Here is a 19,836-nt window from a genome sequence, read left to right on the forward strand (position 1 = left end):
ATAGAAACATCTGCAAAAAGTTATTATATTTAATGAAATACATTATTCCTAACTTTTTCCACTCTGGTCAGAAATGTTCAAGAAAGATCTTTGATGAGATGAGTCTGGCTTTAAAGCAGAGACCTACACTGTGATGCAGGTTGTAAAGTCTCTAATTTGAGCTTTGACTTATAATGTGTTGAAATGATATTTTCCTGGACATTACCCTGGAGGAAATGACGGGTGGTTTATAGTGCTGGGTGACGAGTATGCTAACTCATAGCGCATATTGAAATTGATTCCGAAAACTACTTCAGTTATTGACTTGTTCCTCAGTCCACCTCGTCCTCTTGTTAACTTTATGCTCTGATTTATACTGAAGCAATTTATTCTCTCTCCACATACTATACACAAAGTCGCCATTGACAAAATATCAGAAAATAACATGAGGAAGTTGATAGTTTCCATTACCGTCCTGTTACCACATTTCAGAGCAGCTTAGCTCAGTACAATTGCATCAGGGGCATTTGAGATCATTGGCAACCCAGAACAGCTGATGGTGCTTCTAACTAAGGAAAAAGGTAACTGACACTGTTGCGGTCAGATGATCACAATACGGGTTTTTGTTGGGCAAATGATTTGCTGCTAAAAGGTAAAATGAAAAGGAAAATGTGCAAATATTATTTTGATTGTATCAAATCCTTGACTCGTTTGTTTTCAGAATGAAGGAACATACAGTCAGTGGCCACTTTATTAGGGACCTCCTGTATCACCCATCCGCTTCAAGGTTTGACGTGTTGTGCATTGAGAGATACTCTTCTGCACACCACTGTTGTAATGCACGGTTATTTGAGTTACTGTTATCTTCCTGTCAGCTTGAACCAGCTTGGCCATTCTCCTCTGACCTCTCTCATTAACAAGGCATTTTCACCTACAGGACCAGTGCTCATTGGGTGTTTGTTTTTGCCTCTTTCTTTATAAACTCTAGAGACTGCTGTGCATGAAAATCCCAGGAGATCAGCAGTTTCTAAGATACTCAAACCACCTCGTCTGGCACCAACAATCATTCCACAGTTGAAGTCACTTAGATCATACTTCTTCCCCATTCTGATGTCCGGTCTGACAACAACTGAACTTCCTAACCATGACTGCATGCTTTTATGCATTGAGTTGCTGCCACATGATTAGCTGATTAGATATTTGCACTAACGGGCAGGTGTACGGGTGTACCTAATAAAGTGGCCACTGAGTGTATTTTCAATATAAAAGTACATGTGGTGAAAATTGTTAAGGTATTTTCTACTGAACAGCGCAAATGGTCAAAGCAATGTCACCACAGCCATACCACCAGGTGGTCAGTAATTTCTGTCTGACACCACAGAAACATGGAGGAGGCCTGACGTAAAGAAGCTGAAGTCATTGAAATTTCTGTGGCTTTTTAACAGGCATTGAAAAGGACAGTACACCCTTGATATCAAGGTCTTGATGACATTTGTTAGTGCGCAGGTAGGGTTAGGGCTGTAAACTTTGCTTGGAGGCATTGTTGGTATCAGGGCTGTTCTGTTAAGGAGACTTGATTATGTAAGTCTGATTGTTTCCCATTTCCTTTATCATTCCACTGAACCCCACAACTCCCTATCTCCATTTCAAAGTTTGCCTCTTCCCCAAGTTTCAAGCACCACAACCACCAAATTCAAAGTCCTCAAAGTCTTGCCAGACTTCTCCCCAATTCAAGCACCCTGCACTGTCCCAGACACAAGGTTCTCTATGACTGAAGGCACTGACCTGCATCGAGTATTGAGCTACCTAGAGAAAGCTGGGGAATAATTCTGAATAACACTAGTCCCATTTAACCCCGGGCTAATTCTGACACCAACCAGTCAGCTACTAATGATTTATACTACCTCATTATGGCTGTTGTCCAGTGCTCAGCAAAAAGACATTTAAATGGATGATGGCTAGAGTGCTGGAAGCAGAGCTGAGATATAGAATTTCAAATTCCACAGCCCAGAATGAATATTTCAGGAGGTTTGGGAAGGCAGTATCATAAAAACATTGGAAATTTGATGAGATTTACAGTGCTGTGAAAAAGACTTCAGCACATATATATAATAAGGGTGCCTAAGACTTTCCCACAGTCCTGTAGTAATTTTATGTACTGCTGCTGCAAAAGAAAACAAATTTTATGATATATGTGAGTGGTGATAAACCTGACTCTGATCCGGGTCTCTGTTGTGGACTGAGAGTGGGAAGGGGGCAGGGAGAGGGAAACAACAGGAATTCTGCAGATGCTGGAAATTCAAGCAACACACATCAAAGTTGCTGGTGAACGCAGCAGGCCAAGCAGCATCTACAGGAAGAGGCGCAGTCGAAGTTTCAGGCCGAGACCCTTCGTCAGGACTAACTGAAGGAAGAGTGAGTAAGGGATTTGAAAGCTGGAGGGGGAGGGGGAGATGCAAAATGATAGGAGAAGACAGGAGGGGGAGGGATAGAGCCAAGAGCTGGACAGGTGATAGGCAAAAGGGGATACGAGAGGATCATGGGACAGGAGGTCCGGGAAGAAAGACGGGGGGGGTGACCCAGAGGATGGGCAAGAGGTATATTCAGAGGGACAGAGGGAGAAAAAGGAGAGTGAGAGAAAGAATGTGTGCATAAAAATGAGTAACAGATGGGGTACGAGGGGGAGGTGGGGCCTAGCGGAAGGCAGTATCATAAAAACATTGGAAATTTGATGAGATTTACAGTGCTGTGAAAAAGACTTCAGCACATATATATAATAAGGGTGCCTAAGACTTTCCCACAGTCCTGTAGTAATTTTATGTACTGCTGCTGCAAAAGAAAACAAATTTTATGATATATGTGAGTGGTGATAAACCTGACTCTGATCCGGGTCTCTGTTGTGGACTGAGAGTGGGAAGGGGGCAGGGAGAGGGAAACAACAGGAATTCTGCAGATGCTGGAAATTCAAGCAACACACATCAAAGTTGCTGGTGAACGCAGCAGGCCAAGCAGCATCTACAGGAAGAGGCGCAGTCGAAGTTTCAGGCCGAGACCCTTCGTCAGGACTAACTGAAGGAAGAGTGAGTAAGGGATTTGAAAGCTGGAGGGGGAGGGGGAGATGCAAAATGATAGGAGAAGACAGGAGGGGGAGGGATAGAGCCAAGAGCTGGACAGGTGATAGGCAAAAGGGGATACGAGAGGATCATGGGACAGGAGGTCCGGGAAGAAAGACGGGGGGGGTGACCCAGAGGATGGGCAAGAGGTATATTCAGAGGGACAGAGGGAGAAAAAGGAGAGTGAGAGAAAGAATGTGTGCATAAAAATGAGTAACAGATGGGGTACGAGGGGGAGGTGGGGCCTAGCGGAAGTTAGAGAAGTCAATGTTCATGCCATCAGGTTGGAGGCTACCCAGACAGAATATAAGGTGTTGTTCCTCCAACCTGAGTGTGGCTTCATCTTTACAGTAGAGGAGGCCGTGGATAGACATGTCAGAATGGGAATGGGATGTGGAATTAAAATGTGTGGCCACTGGGAGATCCTGCTTTCTCTGGCGGACAGAGCGTAGATGTTCAGCAAAGCGGTCTCCCAGTCTGCGTCGGGTCTCACCAATATATAAAAGGCCACATCGGGAGCACCGGACGCAGTATATCACCCCAGTTGACTCACAGGTGAAGTGATGCCTCACCTGGAAGGACTGTTTGGGGCCCTGAATGGTGGTAAGGGAGGAAGTGTAAGGGCATGTGTAGCACTTGTTCCGCTTACACGGATAAGTGCCAGGAGGGAGATCAGTGGGGAGGGATGGGGGGGACGAATGGACAAGGGAGTTGTGTAGGGAGCGATCCCTGCGGAATGCAGAGAGAGGGGGGGAGGGGAAGATGTGCTTAGTGGTGGGATCCCGTTGGAGGTGGCGGAAGTTACGGAGAATAATATGTTGGACCCGGAGGCTGGTGGGGTGGTAGGTGAGGACCAGGGGAACCCTATTCCTAGTGGGGTGGTGGGAGGATGGAGTGAGAGCAGATGTACGTGAAATGGGGGAGATGCGTTTAAGAGCAGAGTTGATAGTGGAGGAAGGGAAGCCCCTTTCCTTAAAAAATGAAGACATCTCCCTCGTCCTAGAATGAAAAGCCTCATCCTGAGAGCAGATGCAGCGGAGACGGAGGAATTGCGAGAAGGGGATGGCGTTTTTGCAAGAGACAGGGTGAGAAGAGGAATAGTCCAGATAGCTGTGAGAGTCAGTAGGCTTATAGTAGACATCAGTGGATAAGCTGTCTCCAGAGACAGAGACAGAAAGATCTAGAAAGGGGAGGGAGGTGTTGGAAATGGACCAGGTAAACTTGAGGGCAGGGTGAAAGTTGGAGGCAAAGTTAATAAAGTCAACGAGTTCTGCATGCGTGCAGGAAGCAGCGCCAATGCAGTCGTTGATGTAGCGAAGGAAAAGTGGGGGACAGATACCAGAATAGGCACGGAACATAGATTGTTCCACAAACCCAACAAAAAGGCAGGCATAGCTAGGACCCATACGGGTGCCCATAGCTACACCTTTAGTTTGGAGGAAATGGGAGGAGCAAAAGGAGAAATTATTAAGAGTAAGGACTAATTCCGCTAGACGGAGCAGAGTGGTGGTAGAGGGGAACTGATTAGGTCTGGAATCCAAAAAGAAGCTTAGAGCTTTGAGACCTTCCTGATGGGGGATGGAAGTATATAAGGACTGGACATCCATGGTGAAAATAAAGCGGTGGGGGCCAGGGAGAGGGAATCATGGTTGGGAGAAGGGGAAGGGAGAGGGGAGGGAGCAGGAAGCCCCAGAGGGACATTCTGTAATGATTAATAAACCAATTATTTGGAATCAAATAACCTTGCCTGGTGTCTCAGGGCTGGGTGTGTCTGCACCTGCGACACCACCCAACCCTGGCATTCTTCCTCTGCCACCTGTCCCATACCCCTCCCATGGTGCTCCACCCTCTGCATTCCCAATATCCTTTGTTCCCACTAGATTTACAAACTCGTCTTCTGCTCCACATTGACAAATACAGTACTGGGCACCCTAGCTATATATATATGTGCCTCAGATTTCTGCACAGTACTGTAGCAGCAGTTACCAAGGCCAGTCTCTCATTGAAAGGGCAAGCAATAGAGCCCAAAGTGAGACTGAAAACTAATGTCTGAGAAGTGGTCTATGAAATCCAACTCCTTTAAAACATAGTTATACTTGTCTGAATTGTGAAAGCTTTCAGAGCAAAAGTAAGTGGATAGTTTGGGACAATTCAAATGAAAACTGCAAGACTAGCATGAACTGAATTTGGAGTTCCGCAAATACTTCTAATGAAAGGTTTATGATTTCCCCTGCTCATGCTCAGATTTAAATGTCTTTTTGCTGAGCACTGGACAACAGCCATAATGAGGTAGCATAAATCATTAGTAGCTGACTGGTTGGTGTCAGTATTAGCCCGGGGTTAAATGGGACTAGTGTTATTCAGAATTATTCCCCAGCTTTCTCCAGGTAGCTCAATACTCGATCTTTAGACGTAGGTGCAAATGAAGTTTGTGCAGTTTCACTCTACTTTTTGATGTCAAGTTCTAACTGGCAATTTTCCTAAACTGGTGTGGACCTTTTATTAAGTTGTGGTCATTTCTTTAACTATTAGAGTCGTGCCTAAGGTTGAACTTAAATTGAAGAATCTAAAACTCGCCTTTTTTAATACAGAAAATAAGTCTTTCTGTTGCAATTCAATGGTTTTGAAAAATCCTTTGACATAAAATGAACTAACATAATCTCTAAGCAACAACAAGAGTCCATTTTTTAATAATTTTAATATAAACATTTATTAAACTTTAATATGTCTGAGTGATGAGTAGCTGACATAGTGGAATGAATTTTCCTGCACTCTACTATGATGTAAAATTAATTATCTCAACTTTCCATATTACTGCAGTGACCAATCTTGACAAGTTATTTCATTGGTTGTCAAGTATCTTGGAAGACCTGAAATTGGGGGAAGCATGACCAGAAAATATTAGTATTTGTATAATGTCCAAATTGATGGCAAATTTCAGAACAGGTTCAAATTACTGAGTGTGATTGAAACCAACTTTTCACAATGAGCTATTATGGGGATATTGTAGAGTAGATTTTTGTCCGTACACGCCAGCTGTCAAACTGGAAGGAAAGAGTGATTAGAGGGAGATGATGTTGGAAGGAAATCCCACAAGATTTGCCTTTCATTTAAAATGGATGAGGATAAGGTGTGTTCTGTACAGGACACATGATGCTTACTGAGGGGAATAAAAAGTTCCTCTTCCTGTAGGCTGAACTTCAGTTGTTAAACAGTCGAGACTAAAATGTAGTCCCATATTAATCAGTAATCAAGAGTTACATTGTAGAGTGGAAGGACACAAGGTATTCTGACATACTGTATATCATGATATACTAAGGACTGAGCCAATAGGCTGGTCCTGGACTTATTTTCCATCTGACATAGTTTGCATTTTGTTGTTTGGTTGTTTGTGGTTTTTGTATTGCTATATTTATGCTCTATTCTTGGTTGGTGTGGCTGTAATGAAACCCAATTTCTCTCGGGATCAATAAAGTATATCTATCTATCTATCTGGGTATCAGGTCCCTCTTCAGGGACTATGGAAGGATTCAAGATTAGATGATGTTATGGTAGCAGAGTTCCAAAATACATGCTAATATTTTTAAAATAAATTTTAGTGGTTAGAAAAATGCCCAAGTCCACAAAATCAACTTTCTAATGGCAGATCTATTTGATAGTTGTTTGAAAATTCTTTAGTGAATGTCATTAAGGACTTTCATACCACGATACTGGAAAAGTTCTAAAAAATATCCTCAAAATGTCAGGAAAAAAAAAGTCTGGTATCAAGTGAAAATTTCCATTTGTGAAAATGACTGACTTTAGCAGAAAATTTGTTGCCTATAGACTCAACAATTACAGCAATTAACCAAAAGAAATGGGGGGGCAGATATTAAATGGGCTTTTTGCATCTGTTCTTACTCGGGAGATAGACATAGAACTGAGGCAAAGCAGTAGAGGCCATGCACCACATATGGATTACAGAAGTGGAGGTGTTGCTGTTTTGAAGCTAATTAGGGTGAATAAAGCCCCAGGGCTTGACAAACTGACTCTTCAGAGCTTGCTGGAGACTAGTGCAGAGATTGTAGGGGCCCTGATAGAGGTGCTGGAGGACTGGAGGATAGCTTGTGTTGTTCAAGAAAAGCTCTAAAAATAAGATGGGCAATCATTATCTTGTGATCCTGATGTCAGTAGTGGGTAAATTATTAGAAGGTATTCTAAGGGACAAGATGTATAAGTACTTGGAAACATAAGACCTGATTAGTGATTGTCAACATGGCTTTGTGTGTGACAGGTCATATCTAACCAATTTTATAGAGCTTTTCCAAGGAGGTTGCCAGGAAAGTTAATGAAGGAAAGGAAGTGGAGATTGTCTACATGGACTTCAGTAAAGCCTTTGACAAAGTACCTCATGGGAGGCTGGTCCAGAAGATTCAGTTGCTTGGCATTCAGGATGAGGTAGTAAATTTGATTTAACATTAGCTTAGTGGGAGAAACCAAAGAGTTTGCAGACAAGACCAAGACTGGGGGCAGTGAGGAAAGTTGTTAAAGATTGGAAAGGGATCTGAATCAGCTGAAAGGGGCTGAAAATGGCAGATGGAATTTACTTAAGAGGATCTGGGAATAAAAATCCATACTTCCTTGAATGTGGCATCATAGGTAGATAGGGTTGTAAAGAGAGCTTTTGGTACATTGACCTTCATAAATCAGAGTTTGAGTACAGGAGTTGGGATGCTATGCTGTAGTTGCATAGGACATTGGTGAGGGCTAATCTAGAGTATTGTGTGCAGTTCTAGTCACCTATCTACAGGAAAGACATCAATAATATTGAAAGAATACAGAGAAAATTTACAAGGATGTTGCCGGGAATTGAGGACTTGAGTTACAGGGAAAGATTTAATAGACGTGCACTTCATTCCCTGGAGCACAGGAGAAAGAGGGGAGATTTAATAGAGGTGTACAAAATGACAAAAGGTATAGACAGTGTTAATGCAAGCAGGTTTTTTTCCACTGAAGTTGGGTGACCAGACCTCGAGTCACAGGTTAAGGGTGAAAGACGAACTATTTAAGGGAAACTTGAGGGGAGCTTCTTCACTCAGAAGGTGATGTGCCAGAGGAGTGTGGAAGGTTATTGTCTAGGTGTGGGTCAATGGGACAGGGCAGAATAGCAGTTTGGTACTGACTAGATAGGCTGAAGGGTCCTGCTTCTGTGCTGTAGTCCTCTATGACACTTGGAACTCATATAGTGACTTCAAAGGTCCTTGCTATAATCCAACATATTCATTCCACATCAATTTCCCCTACCATGCTGCAATCACTTACACCAATATGATTTATTAAATTAGCACATCAACTTGCAGATGTGGTGTATTTCATATTGTCAAATCTGTCAAGGTGCTCAAAAGGACTGTTCAAACAGAAGGATATGAACATCAGCATGTGGTCTGAAGATGACTATAAAAGATACTTTCTGTATCTGTATCTTGGGGCCGAGATAGTAAAAAGGTGCAAATGTAGTATTGGCTGGACAACACACCAAAGCTAGAGAACAAGACCGCAGGGAAAAAGCCAAACCTAAGTGGGAGTTTAGCAATTGTATAAGAACACTAAATGGTGGATGGTGAATAATGTTTATTCACTCCTGTTAAGCATTATTACAGTTTGAGACACAGGCCCTAGGCACTGAAATTTTTTTGTTTATGCATTAGTCTGTTGGTTTGCCTTGCATTTGTTGTGCCAGTTGGATGTGGAATTTTTTTTTGTTGCATTTGCAAATACCACATGACAATTATACTTACTTCATCACTGGAGGATTTGATCGTCCCTCACACAAATTCCCGTCGTCTTCCTCATGCATACCAACCATTAGCAGTTGCTTATTAAACCCTTCCTGCCTTATTGGTGAACTTGCCATTTAATTTTCTATTGCATTAAAATGCAATTACTATAGTTATTATAGGCAGATTGAAAATCTAGTTGAGTAGTACCATTTCAACATCTTACTCAATGTCAGCAAGACCAAGGAGCTAGTTATTGACTTCACGAGGAGGAAACCAGAGGACCATGAGCCAGTCCTCCTCAGAGGATCAGAGGTGGAGAGGGTTAGCAACTTTAAATTCCTTCGTGGTATTATTTCAGAGGACCTGTCCTAGACCCAGCAATTACAAAGAGAGCATAGCAGTACCTCTGCTTCCTTAGGAGTTTGTAAAGACTTGGCATGACATCTAAAACTTTGACAAACTTCTATAGCTGTGCAGTGGAGAGTATATTGACTGGTTGCATCAGTCTGTTATAGAAACACCGATGCCCTTAAATGGAAAATCCTACAAGAAGTAGTGAATACAGCCTAGTCCATCATGGGCAAAGGTCTCCCCACCACTAAGCACATCTACACAAAACATTGTTACAGGAAAGCAGCATCCATCATCAGAGACTCCCCCACCCTGAACATCAGGGACATGCTCTCTTCTTGCTGCTGCCATCAGGAACAGGATACAGGGGCCTCAGGACCCACACCACTGGGTTCTGGAGCAGTTATTACTCCTCAAACATCAGGCTCTTGAACTGAGGAGGATAACTTCACTTTGAAATGCTTCCTCAGCCTATGGCCTCACTTTCAAGAAGTTTTCCTTTCCTGTTCTCGATATTGTTTATTTATTATTTCCTTCTTTTTGTGTTTTTTGGTTTTTGCACACTGAGTGAACATCCAAGTTGCTGTAGTCTTTCACTGATTTTATTACAGTTATTATTCTATTATGGATTTATTGAGTATTCCGACGGGAAAATGAATCTCAGGGTTGTACATGGTGACATATTTATTTTATTAATAAATTACTTTTAACTTTGGCTCCTTACAGCTCACTTCTCCCAGACAATCCTGACTACTATAACCAACTATCACTTACAAAATCTGAAACCATTAATTGAAATCAGGACGGTTATTGCCAGTTATAAGAACTAAATTGCTGAGATGCAACCCTTCAACCACTCGTTGCATTAACTTTTATAATTTTTCCTTACGTCACATTTAATAACCACACCCAGCTCTAGCAATTGCAAATGCAATAATGAGTGACTGTAGTCATGATGCTCCCAAGGACAATAGAAGACAGTTTACATGAAATGCTTATGGTCTGGACCAGTTCTAAATAATATACAACAACAATTTCAAAACATGTATTTATTTACCAAGCATCTCTTGGTAGAAGTATGACTGATAAGTGGCACAATATTTATAAAATGGAAATAAACAATAAATTAGTATCTACAAAGTATTTTTACACAATGCTACACAACAATCGGACAGTGCTACAGATTCTTTAAGTGCATTGGATTGCTTTCATACCTGAATAGGGAAAAAATAAGTGCACTTTTTTTGTATATTTAAGTTATGTTTTTACACAATTTTCTATATACTTTCCATAAACTAGGAATTTTTTCTTGCAAACATCCACACTGGATAGCAAGTAGCTTCTTGTTACTGCTGCAGAGTTTCAACTAAGAAAGCACATTTATTGACTAACTATGTCAAGCTGTACATTACTAAAATTACATGGTAAAATCCTTGTCCACTTGGCACTCAAACCACCAAAAAATTTTAGAAAACCAAACACTGCCGAAAGGTTCCTGACTGAGGCAATTCTTGCTTTAAAAAAAGGAATATAGTGGCTTTGACAATAGTATTTGCTGGATTTTAGAAGAGGGCCACTCCTCTAAATGGCACTCTGGAAAAAACCTGCACATGACAATTATGAAAGGCATGCATAATCTAAATAATCTGGGTTCTTTCCAGATCAGATGAAGTGACAGACTAAACTACTAATGAGACTTGAGATGCTCTTACATCTGTCATTGTAACAGGTACAGCCTGTGGAGTGGTTGGTGGTAGGGCAAGAAAGGGAGAGAGATACAAGATTACAGATGGGTGGGAACACAAACTTGACATTGGCTGCTTTGTTAAACACTGGAAGTGCCATCATTTTGCTTTAGGAGTTCCAGTAATTAAGATTTACACATCTACACCCAAGTATAAAGTTGCTAACTTGTGATTAATTCATTCCAAATAAAATATCAATATTCTAATTATCGGAAAACTTAATTTATGGAGCATAAAACTTGCAATAATTACTCAGCTCCCTGTAGGACATGGCAAGCAACTGGAACAGGAACATTCACATTTTATCCAAATATTTTCACTTCTCTTGTACAAGAAGTCATCAATTGAAACAGCTGTGCAGCTGCAATCTACATCCTTTTCTATAGAAAACTTCAGCATGGGTACAGTTAATCCCCTCAACTTAACTGCTCCTAAAAATAATTTCTAGAAGAAAATCTGGTAGTACAGGATCAATTTATTGATCCATTTTCAAGCAGAGAAAGCTGTTCTTTAGTGCACCCAAGTTGCCCACCTCTGGGAGTTTTAAAATATAACATGTCTCTCCCAAGGAATACAGTAACGAATACGGTCCTTCATTTCTGCCAATGGACATAGATAACATAACAAAATACAAATGTTTCACAAAGAGCACATTACTGTTAGGAAACTCTGGAAGACCGTCATAAAATTCCTTTTGTTTTGCATCAGTTTATGCAAATTAGTCGAGGGATGTACTTTTGTTATAAATTACTATGATTTGAGAAAAAAATTACTTAGCATTTCATTTTAATCTATCTCAAGAAAGTGTTTTATATGAATGTGTTGAAGGGATCCATCCAGCCAGACCTAAAATTAAAGCGCCATACAATAATATTACTAAATACTATTATTAAAATCAATACAAATAAAATTTGCTTAAAGTGGGAAGCTTTTAAAATGTAACTTCCCAAATAAAAATGTTCAACTAAAAGTAGTTCCATCTGGCCAAAACCTTAGACCAGCATAATGTGGTCACAGGTTAGGCAGATCCCAGGGAAATTCCACAAATCTTTAGCTATTTTTGTTATTGTTACAAAGGGACCAAAGGTTATGCAGAATAGATCAGTTGAAGTCTCAGTAAATAGTGACTCAAAACCACATTTACATTAAAAACTGAAAAGCTCTTGCATTTTTAAAAAAATGCTTCAGAGGACAATTTAAAAGCGAGAATGCAAGGGTGTTTGACGCAGCAATCTACAATGAATTTGCAGATGTAGTTTGGAAACACAAATTTTGCCATTTAGATTGATGCAAGAAGTCTTCAGGAAAGAATTCTTCTGTTGTGTCACTCCTCGGGGAAATGCTCAGACTACTTTCACCATAACTCATTTCTTCACAAGAATCATCACTAAAAAACAACCAAAATGACGATCAGTAATAGAAAACCTCAAAGGAAAAATCAAATTCAGCACTCTACTATACAGAACATTATGTTTCAGCAAACAACTATGTAAACACGATTTTAAATATAAGAGTGGCTCCATAAGACAGCCAAAGATATTTACCTTTCTGTTTCATTGTAACAGCCAGCTTCTGGAATTGTTGGCAGTTCAGGAACACTATAATAACTATTCTGCAAGTGACGGGCTGTACGCCGTGAAACAATCCACACTAGCTTCTTGTTATCAGGTTTGCAGCATTCAGGTGAAGAGTAGTCAGCCAGGCATTTTGAGACCAATTCACGCCAGTATGCCAAGTCACCATGGCTTATCTGAAAAACCATGTTGACAAAATTGTTCCATAAATCATAAAAGCTCACTAAAAAGTCTACTTTTCCCATTACAATTCCTTATTGTCATACATACTTCTAAAATTAAAGACGGTGAACTGGATTGTGCAGATGTTTCCCCCCGAGCACTGATAGCAACCATGAATGTCAGCTTGTTCTTAGCTTCATTGTTTACATATTCAATACGGAAGATAAGGCCAGCTACAGCTCGGATGCCAGCACATCCAAAGACCAATTGGTCTCAGCATTGATTACAGGAGCAAAGCCAATACACTAAACTGAAGGGCCAGATGTATGGCTCATGTAGAACACAGGGGTAGGCCCCTTGGCCCAGAATGTTGTGCCAAACTAATTAAATTAATAATCAAATGTCCAACTAAACTGTCACTTCTGCCTACGCAATGTCCATATTCTTCCATTGCCTGCATACATGTGCATATCTGAGAACCTCCGGAACACTTCCATCGTACTGTCTCCACCACCCCATGCAGTGCATTCCAGGCATCCGCCAGTCTGTAAAAGAAACCTTACACATTTGATTCAAGGTTGTTTAATGTCATTTCCATTACACAACTCACACCTTAAATACCTGACATTTCAAGCTTCAGAAAAAAGATACTGGCCATCTACTCTCTCCATGCCTCTCAATCATATAAACTTCTAACAGACATCCTCTCAGCCTCCACTGCTCAAGAGAAAGCAACCCAACTTTGTCCAACCTCTCCTTATAGCTCCTGCCCTCTAATACAGGCAGCATCCTAGTAAACTCCTTCTGCACCTTCCCCAAAATGTCCACATCCTACCTGTAATGCAGGGGTTCCCAATCTATTTTATGCCATGGGGCCAAGTGATCTGTGGGAACTCCTGCATAATGCGACCGGAACTGAATGTAGCACTCCAGGTGCAGCTTAGAGTTTTGTTAAACTGCAACACAGCTTCCTAATTCCTGAACTTGGTTCCTCAAATAATAAACAAGCATGTTAAATGCCTTCTTTACCACCCTACCTGTGTAAACTCATTCAGGGTGCTATAGACTTGGAGTGTTAAATGTTTTGTCATTAATAGTGTACTATCCCCTTAGACTTGTTCTCTGAAAGTGTAATCCTTCACATTTGGCTGGGTTAAAATCCATCTGCAATTTCTCTGCCTATACCTGCACTGACTACATCCAGCCACTCTGAGCTATTGGCACCACTACTAATCTTCGTAAACTTACTAACCAGCCATCCACCCTTTAATCTAAGTCATCGCACAAATAGCAGAGGTACCAGTTCAGATCCCTGCAGGACACACTTCCAACAGAGCAAATCCCATAGACCACTACCCGCTGTCTTCTATGGGCAAGCCAATGCTGCACCTAACCAGCAAATTCACCTTGGATCCCACGCATCTTACTTCTCTGGTTGAGCCTCCCATGAGGAACCTTGCCAAACACCTGACTAAAATCCACACAGACAACATCTACAGCTCAACCTTCGTCACCCGCTCAAAAAAAATCATAACCAAGTTAATAAAACCATGACTTGCCCTGCCCACAGGCATGCTGACTGTCTCTAATTAGGCCTTGGTTTTCCCAATTGCTTATTAATCCTCTCTAGTAACTTCCCTACACTGACATGAGCAAAAAAACTGGTACTTTAGAAATTAATTTTAGTAATCACTAGAGACTTTTAAGTGCAGTTCAACGACATCTGACAGGACACAGGACTGTCCTGGCACAAGATCTGCAGTACAAATCAGACATACCGGTTTGCAGAATGAGGAACCTGTATGTTGCAAGGAGTGAGACGTAGGACAGAACATATCCATTGTACTTCAGTCTATTTAAGTGTAAATTTGCTGTATATTGCAGCATTGACTGCTGTATAACAATGGTCAAAGAAACTGTAAAGTATGCTCACAGCCATAATTCTTATTTTTAGTGAGAAAAAGATAAAATTCACATCAAATCTGCATCACTGCATGATACGAAAACCCCACTGCAGTGGAGAGCAAGACTCGACAACGGGTAGTCAAAATTGTCCAAAGCATCACTGGCACCAACCCATCTGCCATCAAGGACATAGATACAAGAAAGGTGCTAGAAAAGGGCCAGTGACGTCATGAAGAATCCCACCCATCCTACTCATGGACTGTTTGTCCCACTCCCGTCAGGGAGGAGGCATCGTAGCATTCACACCAGGATCATCAGAAACAGTTACCTTCCCTAAGCCATCAGACTGATCCACACCCACCACCACCACCACCATGATTTAAGGTCAGAGTCACCTTATGCAGATACTCCCGTACCTAAAGTTACTTCATGTACAGTACATACAATGTATGCAAGCTATATTATGTATTTATATTTATTATTTTTTAGTTGTGTTCTTTATCTTGCTTTTTTTGTGCTGCATCAGATCTGGAATAACAATTATTTTGTTCTGCTTCACATTTGTGTACTGGAAATTATATTAAACGACCTTGAATCATCATATATTCTGCTAATTTACAGCCTGCAGTGGGGAAAGATCCTTGTTTCTGCAGTGAACTTTGCATCTGTGAGCATTACTGTGCAAAACTGAATTTCTAATAAGTTCCAAGTCAGCAATTCCCATTGATGGCAAAACAATTTTTATTGGATGCAAGTTAAAATGAAAAAAGTGTATATGTACTCAATAGAGGGCACTGAGAAATATTTTGAAGAAATGCTTACCTTGGAATGTTTTTGAATACGCAGTATAATCTCAAACAAGTCTACAGATTTCAGGTTTTCAACTTCAAGGGTCAAAAGCGATAAAGCCAATACAGATGGCTGCAAAGCAAAGGACATTGCTGTTTAGTTTTTCGTTTATCAAACAGGAAATGTTTATTGTGTTCAGAAAGTGACCAATGCATTGTATTAAACTTACTTTGGCCTTTGAAAATCTAAATCGACAGCTACAGGCTTTGAGTTGTGCTTCCAGTTTATCAAGGATTAAGTATTCTTTCCTAAGGAATAAAGAATATGGTATACAAAACAATTCCGTAACAAATCTATGTAATCTGTAGCAGACATCCCACCTCTCCCAGAAGTTCCAGGAGTCTCCCGCATATTAATAGTGGCTCTCTGATGCCCGCAAATTATATACAATATCACGGAAATCAATTTTTTTGAGACAGAGAGAGAACGCGCCATGGGAGAGTGTTCCAAAAAAAAATATAAAACGTACGTCACCCCAGACTACCCTAAAGTGTACCCCTGCCTAATTGGGGTCAAAATAATGACAGTGTTGCTCACTGCACTGTTTGCAACAGTGACTTTTCTATTGCCCATGGTGGGTTAAGACTGTAAAAGATGTGTTGAGGTGAGTTTAACAGGTGTCATTCGTTCATTAGCATAGCTAACGTTATTTAAAATAGCTGGCTAGCCGCTAAGGAGCTACTCTATTGCAAACATCCCACCTCTCCCGGAAGTTCCTGGAGTTTCCCGCAAATTGATGGTGCTACCCCCCTGAAATGGGTTTTTGCAGGGCGGGATGTCTGCTGTAGCTCTTGGGTTACATTTGCACAAGAGCAAACAGCATGTCGTACAACTACATTTGTGATTGCATTACTTATAAACAGAGGAAAATCTCTTGAAGTTCTTACTTAAAAATTTGGACAAATGTTATGCAATAACTTTATGAAAACAAATTATATTTAGCCAAAAGTACTGAAGGGTATTCCCACTATTAGACCATAAGACATAGGAGCAGAATTATCCCATTTGGCCCATCGAGTCTGCTCCACCATTTAATCAAGTCTGACTTATTTTTCCTTGAAACATTGTTCTCCCGCTTTCCCCCTCAAAACCTTTGATGCCTTCACTAATTAAGTATCTATCAACCACCACTTTAAATGTACCAAATGGCAGCCTCTATAACCATCTGTGGCAACGAATTCCACGGACTCACCACCTTCTGGCTAATGAAATTCCTCCTCATCTCTGTTCTAAAAGAATGCCTTTGTATCCCGAGGCTGTGCCCCCTGGTCCTGGACTCCCCACTATTGGGTACATCCTTTCCACATACACTCTATCTAAGCCTTTCAATATGCTATAGCTTTCAATGAGTCATCAAACGTTCTCAGTCTATTCCAGCTGCTACCATCTGGGAAAAGGTACCACAGCATAAAAGCCAGGACCAACAGGCTCTGGGACAGCTTCTTCCACCAGGCCATCAGACTGATTAACTCATGCTGATTTGAGAGTACTCTATACTACAAACATTGACTGTTCTATTTCTTATAAATTACTTTGATTGCACATTTAGACAGAGGTGTAACGTAAAGATTTTTACTCCTCATCTATGTGAAGGTTGTAAGAAATAAGTTCAATTCATTCATGTTAACCCTTTCATTCCTGGGATAATTCTCATGAATCTCCTCTAGACCCTCTACAATGACAACATACCCTTCTCAGATAAGGGACCCACAACTGCTCACAAAACTTCAAGTGCTGTCTGTTTAATGCCTTAGAAAGCCTCATTATTATATCCTTGCTTTCATATTCTAGTCCTTAATGAATTGATAACTAGATAGATACTTACTCTTCAGTTACATGGTAGTGTGCTAGGGCATGATACAGGTGTAAAAAATGGTAGGCTGTAACAGCTTTCAGTTCGCCATTTAGTTTTTCACAGACAATCTTTTCCATTCTCTTGAGATCAGACACTGTAAACTTGCAGTGGCTGATGCGAAGGAGATCATGGTCAGAAGGAACATTGCATTCTTCCTCAATGGCCTTTACTGCTAGATGGAAAACACTTATTCCAAGACAAGGCAGATGTTTTGGTCGCACCTGCAGAAAGAATGTAAGCTGTCAGCTGTGTTCTAATTACATGAACACAAGTAAAATAAAAAGTTTAGCAGACCTACCATAGATCATATTAATCAGCTAATCAAAGAAATAGTCAAAAGGATTGAACAACTGTTCAAAATTCTGACCTTCATTAAGGACAGAAATCTGTCCAATAGATTGACTGCCAATACAAAAGTTTCTGTACTGCAGCCAAAGAACCTGGTCAAACTCCGGAGATCTTCCACTTTGGCATCTCTTAATTTTGGGGTGACACAATCATTATTCTGTAAACCAAAAGCAAAAATTACTGGAATAATTTCATTTGTCAGCTGAACATCAATTAAAACAGCAGGTGGTAAAGTTTTACTTTGTAGGCTGGATTCGAATGAAAGTTAAATGCAACACTCCTAAATGACTGAAGTATTATAAAACAAAAAAGATCACAGATGCTGGAATCTGGAACAAAAATAAAACACTGGAAAAACTCAGATCAGGCAGTATCTGGAGGTAAAAGGTACTAATCAATATTTTAATTCGAAACCCTGTCTCAGTCCCTGCAATGCATTTTTAAAATTTAAGATAAAATTGTAGAAAAATTCTCAGGTAAATCTCAAGTGAATCTACACAATGACAAAAGCAGAAATTAGAATTGAACAGTTAATAGGCAGTGATTGTATAATGTTTAAACAAACCTGTCTTTAATTTATAAGCATAATCTTTGTCAAAAATTTATTTCAATGGTCTCAAACTCTAGCATTACAAGACCAGAAGACAGGACCAGAATTGGGCCTTTCTGTTTCAATAGGTTAAATCCCAGCAACAATGTATTTGAAAACAAAAGCTCTAGCTTCAAGCACATGATGAATTAAGAGACAATGCCAATTTGTAATGCTATATTAACCCCAGGGACAGCACAACAAAATAATTCTTGCTTCTCAGTCTTCAATGGAACACATCAAGATTGGAAGCAAAAAGTTTGTCATGGAGCCGAATAAATACAAGATGAACCAATGTTCCCCCCTCCACCACACCCACCTGCCTCACCAACACCATCAGATACAGGCTTACCTCCAGTGTTGATTCGATTGCATCAAGACCTCTCGGGCGTGGTAAAAATTTGGATTCCTGTTCCAAATATTGATTTATCTGCTTCAATAGTTTATAAGCTTCATTGTTGCGTTCGTGAGAGGATAGATCTTTCATCTTAAAAGTTAAAAATGTTCCAGAGTTACAAACACTAAAAATGTATTAATGAAACAAAAAGAGTAACGCAGAAAGTGACGGAATATTTGTGCAATTTAAATTCAGCTCTTTCAATGCTACAAAGTCAATACAGTAAGACATTTCAGCGGGACGAGACGCAGTTGAGACAGTTAACGATTACACTAAGGAAACAGTTAAGAGCTCGGTAATTTGACGTGCCCGCTCCCATTCAGATACATAAACCTAAACTACTCTCGGCTTTAACCTTTAATCCGACCCGCTCCCAAACATCAAAAGCTCTGCCCGATTTAACACCCGTATTACCCCCTACCCATTACCACCATTCCTCGTACTGATATGAAACCAGAGCCGGTCCTCCCTCCCCGCGTACCCCCAGTTTAACACCGATCCAAGCCGAGTGCTCACAGCCAGACCGAAGGGGGTATGGGGGGGGGCACAGATGGGACTGAGCAGAATAAAAACGGGGCTGGCACGGGATAGATGGGCCGAAGGCCCTGTTTCTGTGCGGTGGTGGTTTAAGACGATGTGACTTCCCCCTCTGAACTCACTGTTTTGTTGTTGAAAGCTGTCCTCGGGTGTCAAACCTTGGAGTCGAGAAGAGGGGACGGGGTGCCGCCGATCACCCGCTCTCCTGCCGTCCGTCCGTCCCCGTCCCCCCAGCCCCGCGTCTGTCCTTCCCCCGGTCCTGTCCTGTCCTGTCCCGTCCCGTCCCGTCCCCAGCCGCCTCGCAGTCCTCCCAGTGTTGTGCGACTCCGGACCGCGATGACGTCACCGCGGCGGAGGAGTCCGCCGATCACAAAATAGTCCGCCCGCTTCTCCCCGCTTCTCCCCCAGACGGTCGGCCCAGCTTGGCCCCCGCCCGCGCGGTACCGTAACTTCCTCAGCCCGGATGCTCTGAGCGAGATTGCCGCTGTGGTCCGCAGCCCTTCCCTGCTTTTGTTTATTTGCAGACGCGAATGTGCATTCCTCCCTCAGTTAGTGCATGTTGTCACTCCAGTTAAATGTCCATCACCGATTGGCTATTTCGAAAAGTCCGCCTAAAATAGCTTTTAGTGATTGGTCGGCCGTGTCGGAACCTGGTTGATCAATATAACTGTAT

General features: G+C 41.3%; 1 protein-coding gene across 1 annotated transcript; it reads right to left on the reverse strand.

Annotated features, from left to right (window-relative positions):
• Positions 1-10,236: 10,236 nt before the first annotated feature.
• Positions 10,237-19,485, reverse strand: ccng2 (cyclin G2). Its single transcript, XM_063043465.1, has 8 exons — positions 19,286-19,485; positions 18,582-18,716; positions 17,660-17,797; positions 17,263-17,513; positions 15,607-15,685; positions 15,411-15,509; positions 12,492-12,697; positions 10,237-12,334 (listed from the first exon to the last, which is right to left on the reverse strand). Exons 2-8 carry the CDS (start codon positions 18,714-18,716, stop codon positions 12,181-12,183), a joined length of 1,062 nt encoding a protein of 353 aa, XP_062899535.1. The 5' UTR covers positions 19,286-19,485; the 3' UTR covers positions 10,237-12,180.
• Positions 19,486-19,836: the final 351 nt, after the last annotated feature.

Source organism: Mobula hypostoma, chromosome 3 (assembly GCF_963921235.1).
Source record: "Mobula hypostoma chromosome 3, sMobHyp1.1, whole genome shotgun sequence".
In the NCBI taxonomy this organism is placed as follows: Eukaryota; Metazoa; Chordata; class Chondrichthyes; order Myliobatiformes; family Myliobatidae; genus Mobula; species Mobula hypostoma.

Excerpts from the sequence above, each read along its gene's own strand:
- ccng2 (XM_063043465.1), bottom strand. The coding sequence starts at position 18,716 with ATGAAAGATCTATCCTCTCACGAACGCAACAATGAAGCTTATAAACTA. Across the intron at positions 15,686-17,262 it reads CACTACCATGTAACTGAAGA|GAAAGAATACTTAATCCTTG; the intron begins GTAAGTATCTAT and ends TTTATTCCTTAG. Across the intron at positions 12,335-12,491 it reads TGTTACAATGAAACAGAAAG|TGATGATTCTTGTGAAGAAA; the intron begins GTAAATATCTTT and ends GTTGTTTTTTAG.